The following is a 24,589-nucleotide window of genomic DNA, read 5'->3' as shown; positions in this document are numbered from 1 at the left end:
GTTCCACCATTGGGGTGCCAAGAGCTTAGACTGGGCTGAGCGGGAGCTGCCTTCCCGTAGGGGTGGGACGGCCAAGAGACCAGAGGTGGCAGAACTGCGTACTCTGGTTGGGGTGTAGGGTTCGAGCATAGCCTGAAGGTAGGGAGGGGCAGTTCCTCTTGGTGTTCCGTAGGCAAATACCATGGTCTTGTAGTGGATGCGAGCTTCGACTGGAAGCCAGTGGAGTGTGCGGAGTAGCAGGGTGACATGGGAGAACTTGGGAAGGTTGAACACCAGGCGGGCTGCAGCGTTATGGATAAATTGCAGGGGTTTGATGGCACAAGCGGGGAGCCCAGCCGACAGCGAGTTGCAGTAGTCCAGATGGGAGTTGACAAGTGCCTGGATTAGGACCGGCGCCGCTTCCTTTGTGAGGAAAGGTAATACTCTACGAAAGTTGTAGAGCATGAGCCTGCAGGAGCGAGTCACTGTTTTGATGTTTGCAAAGAACAACAGGGTGTTTTCCAGGGTCACACCAAGGTTCTTTGCACTCTGGGAGGGGGACACCGTGGAGTTGTCAACCGTGAACGATAGGTCTTGGAGCAGGCAGGCCTTCCCCGGGAGGAAGAGCAGCTCCGTCTTGTTGAGCTTGAGGTGGTGGGCCGACATCCAAGCTGAGATATCTGCCAGGCATGCAGAGATGCGTGTCGCCACGTGGGTGTCAGAAAGGAGGAAGCACAAAAGTAGTTGAGTGTCATCTGCATATCGATGATGGGAGAGACCATGTGAGGAAATGACTGAGCCGAGTGACTTGGTGTATAGAGAGAAGAGGAGAGGGCCTAGAACCGAGCCCTGGGGGACACCAGTAGTGAGAGTACGTAGTGCAGACACAGATCCTCTCCACGTCATATAATTGCTATTATATCAATATTTGCGCATTAAAGGCATTTCCACCGGCATTTCTCGCAGGATTAATTTTACCGACACAAAAAGATCACACCTTGTCTAGCGTATTTTGTTTTATCGACATTTGGAAAGTTTACCAACAAATGAGCTGTTTCCATCAGGCTGTTGTGACATGTTTTATCCGACGTGTACTTTACTGTATAAAAAGGTTGATGGAAGCCTGGTTAGTGTCAGTATACAAAAGGGCTGAGTGAAAATTGGCTTATTTTTAGATATGGTGGGATTGTGCGGGTGCGGGGTGTTTATATGTGGGTATGTGTGTGTGGCAGTAGCAGCGATAATAGCAGTAGTAATAGTAGTAGTAGTAGTAGTAGTAGCAGCGGTAGTAGCAGTAGCAGTGGTGGTAGTAGTAGCAGTAGCAGCGGTAGTAGTAGTAGCAGTGGTAGTAGTAGCAGCAGCAGCGATAATAGTAGTAGCAGTGATAGTAGTAGCAATAGTAGTGGTAGTAGTAGTAGCGATAGTAGTGGTGGTATGGTAGTAGTAGTAGTAGTGGGGATAGGGGTAGTAGTAGCAGCGATAGTAGTAGTAGTAGCGATAGTAGTAGCGATAGTAGTAGTGGGGGTAGGGCTAGTAGTAGTGGTGATGGTAGTAGTAGCGGTAGTAGTGGGGGTAGGGGTAGTAGTAGGGCTAGTAGTAGTGGTGATGGTAGTGGTGGTGATGATAGTAGTAGTAGTGGGGGTAGGGGTAGTAGTAGCAGTGATAGTAGTAGTAGCGATAGTAGTGGTGGTGATGATAGTAGTAGTAGTAGTGGGGGTAGGGGTAGTAGTAGTGGTGGTAGGGGTAGTAGTAGTGGTGATGGTAGTAGTGGTGGTGATGGTAGTAGTAGCGATAGTAGTGGGGGTAGGGGTAGTAGTAGTAGCGATAGTAGTGGTAGTAGTAGTAGCGATAGTAGTGGTGGTAGTAGAAGTGGTGGTGGTAGTAGTAGTGGTGGTAGTAGTGGTGATGGTGATAGTAGTGGTAGTAGTGGTGGTGATGGTGATAGTAGTGGTGGTGGTGGTGGTGGTGGTGGTGGTAGTAGTAGTAGTGGTGGTAGTAGTGGTGATGGTGATAGTAGTGGTAGTAGTGGTGGTGATGGTGGTAGTAGAAGTGGTGGTGGTGGTGATGTTGGTAGTAGTAGTGGTGATGGTGATAGTAGTAGTAGTAGTGGTAGTAGTGGTGGTGATGGTGGTAGTAGAAGTGGTGGTGGTGGTGATGTTGGTAGTAGTGGTGATGGTGGTAGTAGTGGTAGTAGTAGTAGAACAAAACAAGGAAAAGTAAAAAATGTAATAAAATAAATCTACAGAAGCACTACTTAACTTTGTACGTACCACCTCTCCTCTCAACCTCTCAGGACATAGACGCTGGAGCTCTGTCCTACTCCATGATGGGTCTGAAGAAGTTCACAGAGTACAGCATCAGAGTGGTGGCCTTCAACAAGCACGGCCCAGGAGTGTCCACAGGAGACGTCACCGTCACCACCCTGTCTGATGGTAAGCAGGGGACAGATTAAGGAGAGGAACTCTTCCACTCCCAGAGGAGAAATGGGTAGATCACAACAGGCAGTCTCCTTTGGAAGAGGTTAAAGGTCATTGTTGGTACAGTGGCTCCAGACCCGGTGTGTTGAGGTGATCTCTCTTGAGTTCTAGAGAGTAAAACACCTTGTTTTTTACCCCTACAGTTCCCAGTGCCCCTCCTCAAAACCTCACTGTGGAAGTTCACGACTCAAAGGTAAGAGCTAGTCAGACACTTCTCTTTCGCGTCCGTACGCACACACACAGACACACACACAGACAGACAAGCACACACAGACACACACAGACACGTGCACGCCTAACCCTGTTTTACATGACATTAGCTCTTGTCAGTGGGCTCAGCTCATACCCAGACTGCTAGCATTGTTCTTGAACCCTGTAAGCGGTTGGAGTACCAGTATAGAGATGGGGGGTGTATTTAGTACCAGTATAGAGATGGGGGTGTATTTAGTACCAGTATAGAGATGGGGGGTGTATTTAGTACCCGTATAGAGATGGGGGGTGTATTTAGTACCAGGATAGAGATGGGGGGTGTATTTAGTACCAGGATAGAGATGGGGGGTGTATTTAGTACCAGTATAGAGATGGGGGTGTATTTAGTACCAGTATAGAGATGGGGGGTGTATTTAGTACCAGTATAGAGATGGGGGGTGTATTTAGTACCAGTATAGAGATGGGGGGTGTATTTAGTACCAGTATAGAGATGGGGGGTGTATTTAGTACCAGTATAGAGATGGGGGGTGTATTTAGTACCTGTATAGAGATGGGGGGAGTATTTAGTACCTGTATAGAGATGGGGGGAGTATTTAGTACCTGTATAGAGATGGGGGGTGTATTTAGTACCAGTATAGAGATGGGGGTGTATTTAGTACCAGTATAGAGATGGGGGGAGTATTTAGTACCTGTATAGAGATGGGGGGTGTATTTAGTACCAGTATAGAGATGGGGGGAGTATTTAGTACCTGTATAGAGATGGGGGGTGTATTTAGTACCAGGATAGAGATGGGGGGTGTATTTAGTACCAGTATAGAGATGGGGGGAGTATTTAGTACCTGTATAGAGATGGGGGGTGTATTTAGTACCAGTATAGAGATGGGGGTGTATTTAGTACCAGTATAGAGATGGGGGGAGTATTTAGTACCTGTATAGAGATGGGGGGTGTATTTAGAAATGGATTCAGTCTGACTTGCATCTAGAACTGATTTGGGACATTATATTTGTTCTATTTACTGGCCAATCAGATCAGGTTTTGCTTTGTTCTTCCTTTCTCAGACTTGTGCTGTATGTCACTGTTTGATACCCAGTAATGAATGGCCTGATATGGATGAATGCATTATGAATATCATTATAAAATACATTTCTAATTAGATTAAAACACAAAATGCGATTTCTCATTTTAATTGTTTAATTTGCTCTGTCCTCTGGGCCGTGTCAGTCAGCCGGGCCTGAGGGGTGAAAACTAACATACAAGGGGAAGTGTAGTCTCAACATGGGAACCACAAACCCCCCCCCCCCCCCCTTTTATCCCCTTGACAACATCCGCCTTCTCACCTTCCCTTGAGTCAATTAAACATGTGTTTTAGAGAACGGGTGAGGGAAAAGAATGTAGCTGAAATCAGAACGCACTATAAGAAAATGGAAATAAACTAATTGAACACACTTAGCACAGATTTAATTTGTGCTATTCCCCGGACTCACGGATGTGTGTGTGTGAATGTTTGCGTGCCTGTGTGTGTTTTTGTGCGTGTGTGAGCGACAGTGGGTAGCGTTAATTAACTCCTCTCCCACGCTGAGTTCCCCCCACCCATCCCTACACACACACACACACCCATCCCTACACACATACGCGTACTCTCTACAGTATCTCGCCTCCCTCCACAACATCCCACAGTGCACTGCAGGGCCTGCAGCTAAGGACCTGAATCCATCGCTCTCTCTCTCTCTCTCTCTCTCTCTCCCTCGCTGGGAGCCTCTCCTCTCACCAGGGCTCCTCTCCTCCACTCTTTATTTATTATTCATGTCTTTATTCCCTCCTTTCTCCAACAGACAGCCTGTTCTCTTCTCCTTCACATATACATTTACATTTTAGACATTTAGCAGACTCTCTTATCCAGAGTGACTTACAGTTAGTGAGTGCACACATTTTCATACTTCACCACTGCATCACCCTCCTAACATCCCTCTGCTTTGTTTAAGACTGGTATAAGACTTTGTGTGGCTGGTTTAAGACTGGTGTAAGGATTTGTGTGGCTGGTATAAGACTGGTATAAGGCATTGTGTGGCTGGTATAAGACTGGTATAAGGCATTGTGTGGCTGGTTTAAGACTGGTGTAAGGCTTTGTGTGGCTGGTATAAGACTGGTATAAGACTTTGTGTGGCTGGTATAAGACTGGTATAAGGCATTGTGTGGCTGGTATAAGACTGGTATAAGGCATTGTGTGGCTGGTTTAAGACTGGTATAAGGCTTTGTGTGGCTGGTATAAGACTGGTATAAGACTTTGTGTGGCTGGTATAAGGCTTTGTGTGGCTGGTATAAGACTGGTGTAAGGCTTTGTGTGGCTGGTATAAGACTGGTATAAGGCTTTGTGTGGCTGGTATAAGACTGGTATAAGGCTTTGTGTGGCTGGTATAAGACTGGTATAAGGCTTTGTGTGGCTGGTATAAGGCTTTGTGTGGCTGGTATAAGACTGGTATAAGGCTTTGTGTGGCTGGTATAAGACTGGTATAAGGCATTGTAAGGCCGGTGTAATGTCGCCTTTTGACCTTACACCAGCCTTGGTCAGGTTAGCCCTGTGACGTCAATGTCACAGCGAGTGGTGTTACTGGACACCAGTGGTGTGTATTGCCATAACCACCCACTCATCGCCCTGGTGTGATCTTACCTGCAAAGTCCTGGGGTTGTCATTCCACCTCTAAAGTCAATGGTAGTAGCAAGAGATTATTCAGTATTGTCCTTGGGTTGGGCTCGAGTCCATTGCAATTCAGGAAGTGAGCTGAAATTAAATTTGTGAATGGACAAAGTTCACATTGAAAGCAAAGTGTCCGTTTTCAGTGAATATGACCATTTTCCTGTGGTTCAGCAGTATAAACTGTAACCCCCAGTGTCTGCTCAGTCTATGTACTCACTGTGTGTCGTACCACCCCCCCCCCCCTCCCCAGAGCATCATGGTCCGATGGCAGCCCCCACCACCAGTCGCCCAGAACGGCGAGATCACGGGGTATAAGATCCGTTACCGGAAAGGAACGAGGAAGAGCGAGGCGGCAGAAACCACGGGAGGCACCCAGCTCTTCCAACTCATAGACGGTAAGCTCTCCTGTAATACCGGGTCACCTACTCATCACATGAGTCATTGTGGAGTTGAATTAGTCATGCACATGCAATATCTTACATGGGAAATCACGTGATTAGCACGCGTACACGTACTAAAACAAGTCTTGTTTTGAGATAGGCCTAAAGGCTCTGTGGCTACTGATGGTAGCTGAACCTTTGGAGCCAATTGGAAGTTTCCAAGTTGAATACTGTGGTCCCATAGGACCAGATATTGTCTCACTCATTTGAGCCTTTGTCTGGCGTGTCGTTTGGAATTGTACACATTTTTCCTTGTTCGTCTCAGTGTTACTTCAAACTGTCACCTGTTCTCAACAACTCATCTCATCTCACATCCAAACTGATATTATACTGTTACTGTAGTTCGAATAGATATCACCAGAGACCTTAGCGATGGCAATGAATATTACATGTCGTCTCAGCAACTTTTCTGGCCCTGTCTCACGCTGTGTGGCGCAGCTTCAAAGAGAATACACACTTGAAAGTCAAACACGATTATATTTGGGGTGCAACGGGGGTGTTTGTTGGTTCAAAGGCATTTAAGATTTTCTTTCTAGAGCCTTGGAGGCCTGGAGTGGCTTGGTGGTTTTTAGCAGTCTGCCTCAGGGACAGCCCGTAGTAATGAAGGGAGAGACTACACGATTAGCATTTAGCGTACACACAGCTACGTCCAATCCGACTCTTAAGAACATTTTAGTGCCAATTAGCGCGGCTACGTGTTTTTTAAAGACAGCGGGCGGTTCCCACGACTTTGAATTTCCAAAACACGCCCCCGGCGGTGATATAGCCTACCCAGCAATGTGACTGGGATGGTGGGCCAAGCGGGAATCCAGATCCACACGCACCACCAGGAGTGAAGAGTACTTCTTCTTTCTTCTCAGCTCTGTAGCGGCTTGCTTGGGCTACATTCAAACTGCTCATGTGTAAATTCCCCCACAGACCCGTCGTGATCACGGGCAGAACGTTCATCTCTATCAAACGCGTTGGATTGGGAAGAGGAAAATGTTTGTTGCGCCACAACGAGCTCTCCCTTGATCTCACCCCTGAAAGAGTTATAGATTTTCCCCTCACTCAAGCAGAGAAATATATGACTTCCTCTTGAAATATTATGGCTTCAAATATTTAGTGTGTCTACATGCCCAGCTCAACTGAGTGGTGGAGTGAGGGATGCACTGTTAGTAAACCCTTTAAGAAGGATGAAAGGAAAGTTTGGGGACAGTTTTCTAACTACACAAACTGATGGACATAACCTATGGCTGATTCTGCACACACACCCAATTCCGTTTCTTGCTCTGCCCCTCAAAAGAGCACACTACATAACTCAAAGATTTAAAAGCATTGGATTGAGGGGGGGGGGCGTGAACAAGACGAGGGCACACTTTGGGTAGAAGGGGGAGGAATGGAACTGGGCTTCCTGTCTGACTCTTCTTGACTGATTTCTGTGTGGTGTTGTGGTCAGGTCTGGAGCGGGGGACGGAGTACACGTTCAGAGTGTCAGCCATCACAGTGAACGGCTCAGGGCCCGCCACAGAGTGGACCACGGCAGAGACCTTCGAGAGCGACCTGGACGGTAAAACTTTGTCTCCTTTCCTCTCTTGCCTTAACACACTGACCAGTCAAATCCCTCTACCTCAGCCCTCATCTTTACTACTTTCACCTGGTCTGAATTGCTCAGGGCCAAAGTGTTTTGTTTTATGGCATGTCTTTCCATTACTGCACAAACCAAGGTTGGTTTAGCAGCATTATAAATACCTTCAAACCCTCTTAAGACTTCTATTAATGTGGTCTCACTGCTACCTTACATTTATGGCTTGGTTTTAATGTATTTTATTGTCTTGATTCTATTGTTAAGTATATGGAGATGCTTTAAAAACAAGTTGTATTGCGTTTTATTGTGTTTAATTTGTTTGTTATAATTTGATATACATTTGATCCCCTGTGTTTTCCTACCTCCAGAGTCCAGAGTGCCGGACATCCCCAGCTCGCTACATGTGCGTCCGCTGGTCAACAGCATCGTGGTGAGCTGGACGCCGCCGGAGAACCAGGACATTGTGGTGCGTGGCTACAGCATCGGCTACGGCATCGGTAGCCCCCACGCCCAGACCATCAAGGTGGACTACAAGCAGCGCTACTACAGCATTGAGAACCTAGGTGAGCACACCCTCTTGTTGTTGGCCTCGTTGTTGTTGTTGTTGTTGGCCTCGTTGTTGTTGTTGTTGGCCTCGTTGTTGTTGTTGTTGGCCTCGTTGTTGTTGTTGTTGGCCTCGTTGTTGTTGTTGTTGGCCTCGTTGTTGTTGTTGTTGGCCTCGTTGTTGTTGTTGTTGGCCTCGTTGTTGTTGTTGTTGGCCTCGTTGTTGTTGTTGTTGGCCTCGTTGTTGTTGTCCTCATAGTTTGTTTTTGACTATTTTAATGTTTGTTGTGTTTTGGTCATCTGTGTTTTGTTGTGGAACCATCTTCTTGATGCATGATTGTGAACAGTCTTTGATTGCATGGCTACCTATGCTTCATAGGATCCCATAGCCTACTGTAATTATTACTTGGATAGGGGGGTCCCATTATGATTATGGCCAAGAAAATGTTGCATAATTTAGCTTTTCATTAAAATCCCAATGAGAGACTGGGTTTCAATATTCACCTGTTGTCAAGATGATAAATATGAGGAGAGAGTCTCAGGAGTCAGGACTTGATTAGCTACATTATTTCATAACGCTCTCTCTCCCCCTCCCTCTCTCTCCCTGCCCCTCTCCCCCTCCCTCTCTCTCCCTGCCCCTCTCCCCCTCCCTCTCTCCCTGCCCCTCTCCCCCTCCCTCTCTCTCCCTGCCCCTCTCCCTCTCTCTCCCTGCCCCTCTCCCTCTCTCTCCCTGCCCCTCTCCCTCTCTCTCCCTGCCCCTCTCCCTGTCTCTCCTTCTCTCCCTCCCCCTTCTCCTTCTCTCTCCCCCTCTCCCTCCCTCAGACCCCAGCTCCCACTATGTGATAACCCTGAAGGCCTTCAACAACGTGGGAGAGGGGATCCCTGTGTACGAGAGCGCCATCACCAGGCCACAGTCAGGTAGGACACCTACACAGACCCCTACACCCTGAATACTGGAGCAATGGAATAGTCTCTTGGACCACACCCTAAATAGTCTTACCAATGAGATGGTCACTAATACCCTCCATACTGGACCAGTGGTATGGTATTTTAATGGAGTAATTGTTTACACAGTAAAAACGTATGCTGGTATCTTTTTAGGCTGTTTGATGCCATATTTCAGTGGGGAGTGAGAATGGGAACCGTAACTTAACTCCCTTAAAAAGGAATCTGACGCTAGTCTTTTACCAATGTTACATCATCATCATCATCACCATCACCACCATCATCATCTCTTGCAGAATAAATATACCCTGACGTGGCTTGACTCAAAATAACTTCAGAGATACAATTATCTACGGTTACTAAAACCGAATGTGTTTTTGATCAACTAGAGCCTTGACATTACATTCCAGACGTTATTCCCCCTGCATTCATATGGTGCAGTTTGCCTTCCATCAGACCTGATCATTAGGATCAATTTGTCAGAGAGCATCTCTTACCTGCCATTCTCTCTGTGGTATAATAGGCTTTCCCTTTGTCACAGATCACTGCACAATACAAGTGCTCCCTGCTCATCTCAGTCCTGTCTCCCAGGAAATAATAAGGCAATATCCTCCAATCCATATTTCTCTAATCCGAGGACAGCTACTCAGACAATTAGCTGATATTTAGGTCACAATACCAAATGCCAGCAATTGAACAGAAAAAAGTATGAATTGCTAGCAGCAAGTCGCTGCTCAACATAGCTCTGTAGAGTAAGTCACATCTTATGACACCCGTAAGATGAGGGAACTTGGAGTGATGGCTGAAACCTGTGTCGACTTGGAGCCAACCCTTCGTCACCCCCTCTCCGTTTTGATCAGTCAGTTTGTCTGTACTTGCACTCCACTATCCCAGCATGCACTGCTGTGCAGGGACGGGATGCCGGATGACTGAAATGGCATCAATATGCTGCAGGGGGGCGATCCACACACACACACACACAGATACATACACACTCAGGCGTACGCGTGCACACAGAACACACACACACACACACACACACACACACACATAGCACTGTGCAGAAGCACGTGCGCGCGCACACACACTCACCCCTGCTGTGGCTTTGGCAACCCTCTGTCAGATCCAGCTCTCCCTCTCAAACACAGAACCAAAGCCCTCCGATACAGTCTGCAGTTGGAATACACCAGGGGGTTGCTCCACTAGCGTGTTCATTGGATGAAAAAGTTTGGATTAAAAAAGACTGGTTGACCTAGATAATGTTTTGACTTAAAAGAAATTGGGAGAACTTGGAAGAAAAATAGTAGTCTTGTGTAGGGACTGTGATTTATTACAGTAAATATCCAGTGGGAAGATAACCTTGGTGGAAAGCATATGCAGGACTCACTTGAAAAAGAGATTTTCAATCTCAATGTGACTTTCCTTTATAAAGCATAAATAAAACCAAACCAGAATAAAACCTTCTGTATGTGGCATCTGATAACTGTCTGAAATGCGTGAAGCATTGTTTTTGACAAGTATGATCATTTTAATTCAGTGCACTGCAGGCTAATAAGCCCAGGCTTGTACAGACGGCTCTACTGCTGCAGACACCCAGTTCTCAGAGTGTAAAACAGATGCCGTTTGCATGCCACCCATAACCACACCGTGTTTCCTTGACATCCTCCATGCTTCCCAGAAAGAGACACACACACACACACACACACACACACAACTGCAATATAATGAGGGTGCACAATGGCTTGTAAAATGGAGCAGCGAGGAGAGAGAGAGCTGGATAGAGGGGGTGAGTTTGGGGGAGGTAGGCTACACCAAATGACCAGAGCCTTTTCTAATTACCGCTGGACCATGGTCAAAATCTGGAGTCCAGGGCTGGCGCAGAGCATGGCGTAACATAGCTAGCAGCGAAGCCTGGCCAGTCTGCTCGTTGCTGCCATCTTGAAGCGTTTAGTTGGCAATGGGGCGACTTGAGCCAGGGAACCATTTCTTTCTGCCTCTCTCACAACACCAGTGTTTACCATGACTCCATAATGAGTATACACACACACCTCAGCAACCCCCTGGAGGCCATTGTAGCGAGGGAAGCAGGTGGTTGTACATGTGCTCCCGTTGGGTAACTGTTTAGTTACATAATAAAGGTATCCTCCATCTTTAAAGAGACGTTACCAGGGTAACATTCAGTGGGGCTCAACCTTACAGAATATACAGATTATAAATATATTAGGTTAGAGAATGGTTAAAGTTGGGACATGAGTGGTGAGTACCGATACTAAATCAGTACCAGTAACTTAAATCATTAAGGTCAGAAAGTAACACAGACGTAGATGATGCTGTGCAAAGCTAATCAATCCCAGATAGATCAGACATTTCTAATCAATCCCAGATCAAACATCACTACATTAGTCATAGGTAAAGACCAAGTCAAGCCATTTTGTGAAGTTGCCAGTGAAAGGGAGTTGTGGCGTTTAAGATCCCTCGCCCTTGACACACAAGATCCCTAGATAGGCTACATTAGCAACAATGAACATATAGATATTGCCCACATTTCACGTCTTACATACAGAGTTTGAATACAGCGTCAGTGTAGGGCTTGTCCTTGACCCCCGGGTCTGCTTCCTGTAAGCCTGGAGTTAGTCAAGGACTGTTCTATTCCTTGTGACTGACATAGCTCTACATACAGTCCTATTGTGATTCAGCTATAGTAAATGTTCTGTTGCAATGCTGCATACAGTAGTAGTGCCTGTATTCACATAGAGACACTGTAAAGTAGTGCCTGTATTCACATAGAGACACTGTAAAGTAGTGCCTGTATTCACATAGAGACACTGTAAAGTAGTGCCTGTATTCACATATACACTGTAAAGTAGTGCCTGTATTCACATAGAGACACTGTAAAGTAGTGCCTGTATTCACATAGAGACACTGTAAAGTAGTGCCTGTATTCACATAGAGACACTGTAAAGTAGTGCCTGTATTCACATAGAGACACTGTAAAGTAGTGCCTGTATTCACATAGAGACACTGTAAAGTAGTGCCTGTATTCACATAGAGACACTGTAAAGTAGTGCCTGTATTCACATAGAGACACTGTAAAGTAGTGCCTGTATTCACATAGAGACACTGTAAAGTAGTGCCTGTATTCACATAGAGACACTGTAAAGTAGTGCCTGTATTCACATAGAGACTGTGTAGTTGTGGCCCTTATTCACCGAGTCACTGTTTAGCCTTGCACTCAGAGACCTTCTTATCAATAATGAAAAATAAGCATTCTTCTTTAAAGGTGTGGTAAGTCAGTATGGTATTTGTGCTGCTCTTAACCAAAACCATATCAAAAGATCTGGGAACTGTTTTAGAGATGCCATTTTTAATCTTGTCTTTTTCTTGTTGTGTTGTTCTCAAATCAAATCAAATTTTATTGGCCACATGCGCCGAATACAACAGGTGCAGACATTACAGTGAAATGCTTACTTACAGCCCTTAACCAACAGTGCATTTATTTTTAACAAAAAAGTAAAAATAAAACGACAACAAAAAAAGTGTTGAGAAAAAAAGAGCAGAAGTTAAATAAAATAACAGTAGGGAGGCTATATATACAGGGGGGTACCGGTGCAGAGTCAATGTGCGGGGGCACCGGCTAGTTGAGGTAGTTGAAGTAATATGTACAGATTCTGTTGATCTGTTGTCTTTTTCTTGTTGATGTGTTGTTCTGTTGATCTGTTGTCTTTCCTATTTTTTTCTCAAGCAAGGTGGCTAAATGTTATGTATTTGACCTTTACTAGAGATTACTCTGTTGCACTTTCCTTCTAGTTGTAGCTTTCCATTGAGTGATTATCCATCTTTACTTAGTGTGGATAATGTGAGTTGATTATGTTGTACACAACAGCCCTGGATCAAATACATGAAAACAAATGGGTATTTGAACCAGGTCTGATCGACAACAGCCCTTGTATAGACAGTAGAAAGCCTTGATGTAGCCAATAGCTGTGTCTGTTGATCTAATAGAATTTTCTCTCTTTCTCTTCACCTTTCCCAATCCCCCCCACCCTCCACCTCCCTCATTTTAATAACTCATTAACATATGTTATACCCTTATTCGTATCCCCCCACCCCCTCTCTCAACCCCGCCACCCCGTTTCCTTTTAACCGGTCTTATTCGTATCCTCCCCCCCCCCCCCCCCCCCCTCTCTCAACCCCGCCACCCCGTTTCCTTTTAACCGGTCTTGCTTTTGTTTTTGTTCTATCCACCTCGCCACAAAACACACCTTTTTTTATGTTTTTAATTTCTTCCCTCTTTTTCCACCATGTTCTGTTTGCCACCTGTTATGAACCTTGTGTGTTGGTAACCGCTGGCAGACCCCATAGGCCCTGATGTTGATTTGTATGAACTCTTCCATGCTCCATTCACGCCAGTACCAGACCCCACCCCCATGCTACCTCCCGTGGGCGTACAGTCCTCGGTGCTCAGCCACGACACCATCAAGGTGACCTGGGCCGACAACTCTCTGCCCAAGAACCAGAAGATCACCGACGCCCGCTACTATACGGTGCGCTGGAAGACCAACATCCCCGCCAACACCAAGCTCAAGGTACGGTCACGGCCACCGGGTCCCATTCAAAACAACACAGCTTTTATTGATTCCCTCATGGCTCATTTTAAAGTAGAAGGTGTCATCAGAGCACAGCATATTATATGTATCCTACTACTGTGCCATTCTAATCATCAAAGTGTTCAGCTATCCCACTATCAGGGTAAGGAATCGATGTAAAGTAATCCCACCCACCAATTACATGAGGTTCAAAACGCCTCACAGTCCTTCCCACAGTCCTTCCCCATCTAAATGCTACACAACAGAGATGTTCACTTTGATAAGTAAATACCAATAGATGAAGCACTGACGTTTATAGTGTCTGCGATAAATTGAATATCTTTAACAAATAAATTGCATTGATTGCACTGGAGTCATTAAGTCAGTGCACTGCATAGTATGGTATAAAACCCAGAAAGACAAACCCTTCAACTAGGTGTAAGAGATGCTCATCCAGGCTTCAGCATCCTGCCCTAGCTCAATTAACAGTATTACTTATCCCCCTCAACAAGATTAGGAATGGTGTGTGTGTGTGGTAGAGAGCAGAACACAAATAAAGGGCTGTGTTTCATAAATGATTCAACGAGGACAAGACAGACAGAAGTCTGGGGGATGGGGGCCTGACAGTGCATTCTGAATACAGACTGTTCATACAACACACATCATTCTGATTCAGCAGTTAGTCAATCCCTATACTGAACATAGAGACTGCTTGTATCCATCACCTAACATGGGGACTGTCAAGATTCAGAACATAGAGGTGCTAAAAGGCTAGTCTGGTTATTGAAAGCGCATGTAGATGCTAAAAGGCTAGTCTGGTTATTGAAAGCTTGTGTAATTGCTAAAAGGCTAGTCTGGTTATTGAAAGCTTGTGTAAATGCTAAAAGGCTAGTCTGGTTATTGAAAGCGCATGTAGATGCTAAAAGGCTAGTCTGGTTATTGAAAGCTTGTGTAATTGCTAAAAGGCTAGTCTGGTTATTGAAAGCTTGTGTAATTGCTAAAAGGCTAGTCTGGTTATTGAAAGTGCATGTAGATGCTAAATGGCTAGTCTGGAGCGACTGCAGTCACTGTTAGCGCAATGCAACACACTGAGGACAACCAGGTGATGTTGATGCTAATGAGCTAATTAGGAGTTGGGGTCAATTCCATTTCAATTTGGTCTATCCAGGAAGTGAATTGAACTTGAGAATTACCAAAGATCCAGTGAAAATAAATGGAGCTTTTCAAGTCTGAATTAGAATTTTGACTAATCTCTTGGCTGGATTGAAATGGAATTGACCCCAACCCTGTTAGTCACCCTGTTGTTTTGTAGGAAGACGAATGCATTGTTCACACTGGACAATTATTCTCACCTTGATGTGATCGTCCCAGCTGTCAGAAGTGCCTTCCTGTTTCACACAGACACACAGCGTGTACCTACATTATTAAACAGATGGCTCCTCTCCACTCAACTAAAAGGACAGGATGTTTTTCTCTCTGTGACATCCTGGATGACATATATGTCTTGTTTAGTACACTACACGGCGTGGCTAGCATCACTGGAGCAGGCTATTTAGAAAGCTAGGACCTGAACTAGCCTTCACCAGGGGACTAAGACTATCTAGGTACTAGATTAGGCATAGTCTGTTGGCATAGTGAGGAAATGGGCTTAATAAAGTAATAAGACGTATTTTCATCGCTGCATGTCATCTTGTCTTTATTTAAATGGTGTCCACTGGTCTCACATGTTATACCTACTACGTTTCAAGTATTATTTTGGGATGAATAGCCTCTATGTAGTTTATCCGTCATTTGTTTATGTACAGTGCCTTCAGAAAGTATTCATACCCCTTGACTTATTCCACATTTTGAGGTGTTACAGCCTGAATTTAACATTTATTAAATATATATATTTTTATTACACACAATACCCCATAATGACTAAGTGAAAACAGGTTTTTAGAAATGTTGGCAATTTTATTGAAAATATCTAATTTACATAATAATTCACACCCCTAAGTCAATACTTTTGTAGAAGCACCTTTGAAAGCGATTACAGCTGTGAGTCTTTCTGGGTAATAGTCTAAGAGCTTTCCACACCTGGATTGTGAAACATTTTCCCATTTTTATTATTTTCTAAATTCTTCAAGCTCTATCAAATTAGTTGTTGATCATTGCTAGATAACCATTTTCAGGTCTTGCCATAGATTTTCAAGTACTATAGATTTCAGTCAAAGCTGTAACTCGGCCACTCAGGAACATGTCTTCTTCGTAAGCAACCCCAGTGTAGATTTGGCCTTGGGCTTTAGTTATTGTCCTGCTGAAAGGTGAATTCATCTCCCAGTGTCTGGTGGAAAGCAGACTGAATCAGGTTTTCCTCTAGGATTTTGCCTGTGCTTAGCACCATTCAGTAAAAAAATGTATCCTGAAAAACTCCCCAGTCCTTAACATTCGCAAGCTTACCCATAACATGATGCAGCCACCCCTATGCTTGAAAATATGGAGAGTGGTACTCAGTAATGTGTTTGCCCCAAACATAACACTTTGTATTTAGGATAAAAAGTTAATTACTTTGCCACATTTTTTGCAGTATTACTTTAGTGCCTTGTTGCAAACAGGATGCATGTTTTGGAATATTTGTATTATGTACATGCTTCCTTCTTTTCACTCTGTCAATTAGGTTAGCATTGTGGAGTAACTACAACATTGTTGATGTATCCTCAGTCTTCTCCTATCACAGCCATTAAACTCTGTTACTGTTTTAAAGTCACCATTGGCCTCATGGTGAAATCCCTGAGTGGTGTCCTTCCTCTCCGGCAACTGAGTTAGGAAGGAGGCCTGTATCTTTGTAGTGACTGGGTGTATTGATACACTATCTAAAGTGTAATTAATAACTTCACCATGCTCAAAGGGATATTCAAAATATTTTTTATTGTGAAACAAACAAGAAATAAGACAAAAAAACTGAAAACTTGAGCGTGCATAACCATTCACCCCCCCAAAGTCAATACTTTGTAGAGCCACCTTTTGCAGCAATTACAGCTGCAAGTGTCTTGGAGTATGTCTATAAGCTTGGCACATCTAGCCACTGGGATTTTTGCCCATTCTTCAAGGCAAAACTGCTCCAGCTCCTTCAAGTTGGATGGGTTCCGCTGGTGTACAGCAATCTTTAAGTCATACCACATATTCTCAATTGGATTGAGATCTGGGCTTTGACTAGGCCATTCCAGAACAGTTAAATGTTTCCCCTTAAAGCACTCAAGTGTTGCTTTAGCAGTATGCTTAGGGTCATCGTCCTGCTGGAAGGTGAACCTCCGTCCCAGTCTCAAATCTCTGGAAGACTGAAACAGGTTTCCCTCAAGAATTTCCCTGTATTTAGCGCCATCCATCATTCCTTCAATTCTGACCAGTTTCCCAGTCCCTGCCGATGAAAAACATCCCCACAGCATGATGCTGCCACCACCATGCTTCACTGTGGGGATGGTGTTCTCGGGGTGATGAGAGGTATTGGGTTTGCGGCAGACATTTTCCTTGATGGCCAAAAAGCTCAATTTTAGTCTCATCTGACCAGAGTACCTTCTTCCATATGTTTGGGGAGTCTCCCACATGCCTTTTGGCGAACACCAAACGTGTTTACTTATTTTTTTCTTTAAGCAATGGCTTTTTTCTGGCCACTCTTCCGTAAAGCCCAGCTCTGTGGAGTGTACGGCTTAAAGTGGTCCTATGGACAGATATTCCAATCGTCTCTTTGTTGCGCCTCTGATTAATGCCCTCCTTGCCTGGTCCGTGAGTTTTGGTGGGCGGCCATCTCTTGGCAGGTTTGTTGTGGTGCCATATTCTTTCCATTTTTTAAATAATGGATTTAATGGTGCTCTGTGGGATGTTCAAAGTTTCTAATATGTTTTTATAACCCAACCCTGATCTGTACTTCTCCACAACTTTGTCCTTGACCTGTTTGGAGAGCTCCTTGGTCTTCATGGTGCCGCTTGCTTGGTGGTGCCCCTTGCTTAGTGATGTTGCAGACTCTGGGGCCTTTCAGAACAGGTGTATACAGTGGGGGAAAAAGGTATTTAGTCAGCCACCAATTGTGCAAGTTCTCCCACTTAAAAAGATGAGAAAGGCCTGTAATTTTCATCATAGGTACACGTCAACTATGACAGACAAAATGAGAAAACAATTCCAGAAAATCACATTGTAGGATTTTTAATGAATTTATTTGCAAATTATGGTGGAAAATAAGTATTTGGTCAATAACAAAAGTTACTCAATACTTTGTTATATACCCTTTGTTGGCAATGACACAGGTCAAACGTTTTCAGTAAGTCTTAGGTGGCGTAGTGTGTTACTGATGGTAGGCTTTGTTACTTTGGTCCCAGCTCTCTGCAGGTCATTCACTAGGTCCCACCGTTCTTGTGATCATTTTGACCCCACGGGGTGAGATCTTGCGTGGAGCCCCAGATCGAGGGAGATTATCAGTGGTCTTGTATGTCTTCCATTTCCTAATAATTGCTCCCACAGTTGATTTCTTCAAACCAAGCTGCTTACCTATTGCAGATTCAGTCTTCCCAGCCTGGTGCAGGTCTACAATTTTGTTTCTGGTGTCCTTTGACAGCTCTTTGGTCTTGGCCATAGTAGAGTTTGGAGTGTGACTGTTTGAGGTTGTGGACAGGTGTCTTTTATACTGATAACAAGTTCAAACAGGTGCCATTAATACAGGTAACGAGTGGAGGACAGAGGAGCCTCTTAAAGAAGAAGTTACAGGTCTGTGAGAGCCAGAAATCTTGCTTGTTTGTAGGTGACCAAATACTTATTTTCCACCATAATTTGCAAATAAATTCATTAAAAATCCGACAATGTGATTTTCTGGATTTTTTTTCTCTCAATTTCTCTGTCATAGTTGACGTGTACCTATGATGAAAATTACAGGCCTCTCTCATCTTTTTAAGTGGGAGAACTTGCACAATTGGTGGCTGACTAAATACTTTTTCTCCCTACTGTATATACTGAGATCATTTCACACAGGTGGACTTTATTTAACTCATTATGTGACTTCTGAAGGTAATTGGTTGCACCAGATCTTATTTAGGGGCTTCATAGCGAAGGGGGTGAATACATATGCACGCGCCAACAAGTAATTTTTTTCACCAATTTGGACTATTTTGTGTATGTCCAATACATGAAATCCAAATAAAAATCTGTTTAAATTACAGGTTGTAATGCAACAAAATAGGAAAAACGCCAAGGGGGATGAATACTTTTGCAAGGCACTGTATTTAGGCTTGCCATAACAAAGGGGTTGAATACTTTATTGACTCAAGACATTTCAGCTTTTCATTTAATTAATTTGTACTTTGACATTATGGGGTGGAAACACTCTGGTGTGTAGGCCAGTGACAAAACATCTCAATGTAATAGATTTTAAATTCCGGCTGTAACAAGAAAACGTCCACGGGTGTGAATACTTTCTGAAGGCACTGTATTATTGATTCATGGCTGTGTTTTTGTGCTAAAGATGCATGTAGCAGGTTTCTGCTTTGAAACACTGGTTCTGTTGGTCTTGAGTGCAACTTTGTGGTCAAAGTCTGTACTCTACCTTCCAATATGAACTGTTTGTTTGTGTGTGTGTGTGTGTGTGTGTGTGTGTGTGTGTTTTCAGACGGCCAACACCACCAACCTGAGCCACATGGTGACGGGGCTGAAGCCCAACACGCTGTATGAGTTCTCTGTCATGGTGACCAAGGGCAGGAGGACCAGCACCTGGAGCATGACGGCCCAGGGAACCACCTTTGAGACCAGTAAGATCACACACACAGGCATACTGTGTACACACACACACACAGGCATACCGTGTACACACACACACAGGCATACCGTGTACACACACACACAGGCATACCGTGTACACACACACACACACACACACACACACACACACAGGCATACCGTGTACACACACACACACACACAGGCATACCGTGTACACACACACACAGGCATACCGTGTACACACACACACAGGCATACCGTGTACACACACACAGAGGCATACCGAGTACACTCACACACATCAATGAAAGAATCTTCAGTGAAGTACTTGTTTCCGTGTTTTTTAACATGACTACACAGAATATCCTGGTACCCTCAAAGCTGATTGTAGTTGACATTTGTCATTGACTGCTTTTCTGTAATATGCGGCAGGTCACCTAGTGGTTAGGCCAGTAACCTATAGGTTGCTAGTTCGAATCCCTGAGCCGAAATGTTTTTAAAAATCTGTCAATCTGCCCTTGAGCAAGGCACTTAACCCTAATTGCTCCCGGGTCGCCGTCAATAATGGCTGATCCCATGCCGTGACCCCACTCTCCGAGGGTGTCTCGGGGAGTGGGATATGCAAAAAACACATTTCCATTTCACCACACACTGGTACAGGTTACACACACACACTGGTACAGGTTACACACACACACACTGGTACAGGTTACACACACACTGGTACAGGTTACACACACACTGTTACAGATTACACACACACACTGGTACAGGTTACACACACTGGTACAGGTTACACACACTGGTACAGGTTACACACACTGGTACAGGTTACACACACTGGTACATGTGTGAAACAGCACTTTAATAAGCAGCCCCTGTTTGATGTCAAAGCCAAGAGTTCTCTCATGAATGTCCTTGTTCCCATACTGCCTTCTCTGTTGTTTGACTTTAACAGTTCCCAGCTCGTCCCCCAAAGATGTGACTGTGGTGAGCAAGGAACTGAAACCACGCACCATCATAGTCAACTGGCAGCCCCCCTCAGAGGCCAATGGAAAAATCACAGGTGAGACCACACACACAACACACACACACACACACTCTCCGTTATCATGTTTGAATTCAGTCAGAGAAACAAGTGGTCTGAAACTGTTTCTCTAACCTTCTCTCTCTCTCTCCTTTCCACCCCTCTCTCTCTTTCTCTCCCCGATTCTCCTCTCCCCCGATCTCTCTCTCTCCACTCCCCCATCTCCTCTTCTCCCATCTGCTCGCTCTCATCCTTTCCCCAGTCTCTCTCTTTCTCTCCCCACCTCCTCTCCGCCCATCGCTCGCTCTCTCCTTTCCCCCATCTCTCTCTTTCTCTCCCCCATCTCCTCTCCCCCATCTCTCTCTCTCCTCTCCCCCATCTCTCTCTCTCTTCCTCTCCCCCACTCTTCTCTCTCTCCCCATCTCTCTCTCCTCTCCCCATCTCTCACTCTCCACTCCCCCATCTCTCTCTTTCTCTCCCCATCTCCTCTCCTCCCATCTCTCGCTCTCTCCTTTCCCCCATCTCTTTCTCTCCCCCATCTCCTCTCCCCCATCTCGCTCTCTCTCCTCTCCCCATCTCTCGCTCTCTCCTCTCCCCATCTCTCGCTCTCCTCTCCCCCATCTCTCTCTCTCCTCTCCCCATCTCTCTCTCCTCTCCCCATCTCTCTCTCTCCCCTCTCCCCATCTCTCTCTCTCCTCTCCCCATCTCTCTCTCTCCTCTCCCCATCTCTCTCTCTCCTCTCCCCATATCTCTCTCTCCTCTCCCCCATCTCTCGCTCTCCTCTCCCCCATCTCTCTCTCTCCTCTCCCCCATCTCTCTCTCTCTCCTCTCCCCCATCTCTCTCCCCTCTCCCCATCTCTCGCTCCCCTCTCCCCCATCTCTCGCTCCCCTCTCCCCCATCTCTCTCCCCTCTCCCCCATCTCGCTCCCCTCTCCCCCATCTCTCGCTCCCCTCTCCCCATCTCTCGCTCCCCTCTTCCCCATCTCTCTCCCCCCTCTCCCCCATCTCGCTCCCCTCTTCCCCATCTCTCTCCCCTCTCCCCATCTCTCTCCCCTCTCCCCATCTCTCTCCCCATCTCTCTCCCCATCTCTCTCCCCATCTCTCGCTCCCCTCTCCCCCTTCTCGCTCCCCTCTCCCCCTTCTCGCTCCCCTCTCCCCCATCTCTCGCTCCCCTCTCCCCCATCTCTCGCTCCCCTCTCCCCCATCTCTCGCTCCCCCTCTCCCCCATCTCTCGCTCCCCTCTCCCCCATCTCTCGCTCCCCTCTCCCCATCTCTCGCTCCCCTCTCCCCCATCTCTCGCTCCCCCATCTCTCTCTCTCCTCTCCCCATCTCTCTCTCCCCTCTCTGTCTCTCTCTCTCTCCTCTCCCCATCTCTCTCTCCTCTCCCCATCTCTCTCTCTCCTCTCCCCCATCTCTCTCTCTCCTCTCCCCCATCTCTCTCTCTCCTCTCCCCCATCTCTCTCTCTCCTCTCCCCCATCTCTCTCTCTCCTCTCCCCATCTCTCTCTCCTCTCCCCATCTCACTTCTCCTCTCCCCATCTCACTTCTCCTCTCCCCATCTCTCTCTCCCCTCTCCCCCATCTCTCTCCCCTCTCTCCATCTCTCTCCCCTCTCCCCCATCTCTCTCCCCTCTCTCCATCTCTCTCCCCTCTCCCCCATCTCTTTCCCCTCTCCCCCATCTCTCTCCCCTCTCCCCCATCTCTTTCCCCTCTCCCCCATCTCTCTCCCCTCTCCCCCATCTCTCTCCCCTCTCCCCCATCTCTCTCCCTCCTCTCCCCATCTCTCTCTCCTCTCTCCTCATCTCCCTCTCCCCTCCTCCCATCTCGCTCTCCCCTCTCCCCATCTCTCTCTCCTCTCCCCATCTCTCTCTCCCTCTCCCCATCTCTCTCCTCTCCCCATCTCTCTCTCTCTCCTCTCCCCATCTCGCTCTCTCCCTCTCCCCCATCTCGCTCTCTCCCCCTCCTCTCTCCTCTCACCCATCTCGCTCGCTCTCTCTCTCCTCTCCACCCATCTCGCTCTCTCTCTCCTCTCCTCCCATCTCTCTCTCCTTTCCCCCATATCGCTCTCACCTCTCCCCCTCCTCTCCCCCATCTCACTCTCTCCCCCCCTCTCTCTCCTCCCCCCTCTCTCTCTCTCCTCTCTCCCATCTCTCTCTCTCCTCTCTCCCATCTCTCTCTCTCTCCCATCTCTCTCTCTCTCCCTCTCTCTCCGCTCCACTAGGCTACATCATCTACTACAGTACTGATGTGAATGCGGAGGTACATGACTGGGTGATAGAGCCAGTGGTGGGCAACAGGTTGACCCACCAGATCCAGGAGCTGACTCTGGACACCACCTACTACTTCAAGATCCAGGCCCGTAACTCCAAGGGCATGGGCCCCATGTCAGAGGCCGTACACTTCCGCACCCCCAAGAGTAAGTGGAGGGGGAAACCCTTGGAGGTTGATAGGCTCTGAAAGGTTGAACATTGGGATGAGTGTATTAACTGTTCTTATTGGTCGAGTTATTAATATGCGTTATTATGGGCTGAATGGTCTGTCAAGATTCAAATAATTATCTTAGCTTCTCTTCACTGGTAGCAGGCTGCATTCTCAATCCCCTTTCTATAGATGCTGGCAAAGAACATACCATTCTGTTGGGCCGAGCCTACCCTGTCTCTTTCTCTTTCTCTCTCTCTCTCTCCCCCTCTCTATCTCTTTCTCTTTCTTTCCCCCTCTCCTTCTCTCTCTCTCAATCTCTCTCTCCTTTATTGGTGTTCACACTTGCTTGCCTGCCCCTCCAATGCTGCACTCTTTACCTCTCTCTCTCTCTCTCTCTCTCTCTCTTTCTCTGCTCTCTGCTCTCCTTACCGCCTCTAACCAGTGTTTGCTTTGTATTTTCTTTCCCTGGCTACTGTCTCCTTTGGCCTGTTTAGCTGAATCCTCTGACAAAATGGCTAATGACCAAGGTAATTCCCTCTTCCCTTCCATTCACTTCTTCTCAATGATGACTGATTGACTGTGCAGATTGTTTTCTTTTTCCTCACTCACGTGCCTAAAGCCCTTCATCTGCGTTCTGCTAAGGTGAATATGTCCGGTAATATTTCATTAACTGGGTGTAATGACTGGTGGTTGTGTCTCCTCTCTCTCAGCCAATTTACCAGTTAAACCAGGAAGTCACCAACCACCTCTTGACCATGGCTTTGGGTCTCCACACGGTAATGGCCTTTTCAGGTCACCATTGTCCATTCTGATTTGATCAACTCAATTGGCCGCAGTGTGGGTCCATTTCATTCCACCTCATAAATGGTTTTTAGTGTGAATAGGTCTTTGTTCAGTTCCTGTTCCACGGTACATTGGATTCATTTCCAGATTGAAGCTGAAATGGAATTGAGCACTAATGTCGTGTGCAGGAACTGAACAAAACCCTATTCACATAAGAAGTCATGCTAACACTTTATTTGGATTTTTCTAAGTAGATGGTGTGTAGATGTTCAATAACTGTCAACAACATGTCAACTAACTATCCACTAACCCTAGCCCTAACCCTAATCTTAACCCTTACCCTAGCCCTAACATCTAACCTAACCCTAACTGTAACCTTAGCAAGCATTTGCTTATCAACATATATTTTGTTGATAGTATGACCATCTGTAGAGCATCTATATGGGACTATCCAAATAAAGTGTGACGGAAGTAATTCATGAGATAGAATCTAACCCAAACCCCTTACACAAGTCTCCTATTGGTCTGAAATATTAGTCATCATTCTAAAAGGAGTGTAATGGGAAATGTATGTCTCTACATGAATGAATGAATTAAAACACAAACAAAATAATTGTTATATACACTAATTGATCTCCAATGAGGACATTAATTCGTATGTGGATAAATAGGATTTTCTTTCTCACCTCTCCGGTCCAGGAAAACCAGGAATTAAAGGCAGCGGGGACACCCACATCCTGGTCATCATCATCATCGTCTCTGTGGGAGCGTTCACCATCATCGTGGTGGTTGTGGGGGCCTTCCTCTGCACACGACGCACCACCTCCCACCAGAAAAAGTGAGCCGATCCGCCACATCAATAATGTCACGAATGTCCCAGCCAATACCAGACCAACAACACAGGGTTATAACACACACACAGAACATCTGAGATGAGCTTGACATCTATCTATAGACTATCTCCTTTCCTTCTGTTATCCTTCTCTTTCCTCTCCCTACCACTCCACTTTATACCCCCCTTTCAACCAACACCTCACCCCCCCTTTTCAACCAACACCTCACCCCCCCTTTTCAACCAACACCTCACCCCCCCTTTTCAACCAACACCTCACCCCCCCTTTTCAACCAACATCTCACCCTCCCCCTTTTCAATCAACACCTCACCCCCCCTT

The 24,589-nt window shown here is 46.0% G+C and overlaps 1 protein-coding gene across 1 annotated transcript in view; it reads left to right on the top strand.

Moving 5' to 3' along the window:
- LOC311111420 (neogenin-like) overlaps positions 1 to 24,589 on the top strand; it is a gene marked incomplete at its 5' end in the record, with an annotated part of 43,833 nt that overhangs the window by 8,595 nt on the left and 10,649 nt on the right. The window contains 13 exons of the mRNA XM_084154135.1: positions 2,273 to 2,411; positions 2,600 to 2,649; positions 5,613 to 5,757; positions 7,241 to 7,351; positions 7,738 to 7,932; positions 8,735 to 8,830; positions 13,211 to 13,443; positions 19,079 to 19,217; positions 20,147 to 20,254; positions 22,435 to 22,629; positions 23,129 to 23,161; positions 23,345 to 23,410; positions 24,117 to 24,255. Coding sequence (XP_084010261.1) covers positions 2,273 to 2,411; positions 2,600 to 2,649; positions 5,613 to 5,757; positions 7,241 to 7,351; positions 7,738 to 7,932; positions 8,735 to 8,830; positions 13,211 to 13,443; positions 19,079 to 19,217; positions 20,147 to 20,254; positions 22,435 to 22,629; positions 23,129 to 23,161; positions 23,345 to 23,410; positions 24,117 to 24,255 — 1,649 coding nt within the window. The remainder of the gene's footprint in view (positions 1 to 2,272; positions 2,412 to 2,599; positions 2,650 to 5,612; positions 5,758 to 7,240; positions 7,352 to 7,737; positions 7,933 to 8,734; positions 8,831 to 13,210; positions 13,444 to 19,078; positions 19,218 to 20,146; positions 20,255 to 22,434; positions 22,630 to 23,128; positions 23,162 to 23,344; positions 23,411 to 24,116; positions 24,256 to 24,589) is intronic.

Source organism: Coregonus lavaretus (assembly GCF_964263955.1).
Source record: "Coregonus lavaretus genome assembly, chromosome: 37".
NCBI classification, from domain to species: Eukaryota; Metazoa; Chordata; class Actinopteri; order Salmoniformes; family Salmonidae; genus Coregonus; species Coregonus lavaretus.
Note: the sequence above shows the minus strand (reverse complement) of the source record. Positions and strands in the feature narration are given on the sequence as shown.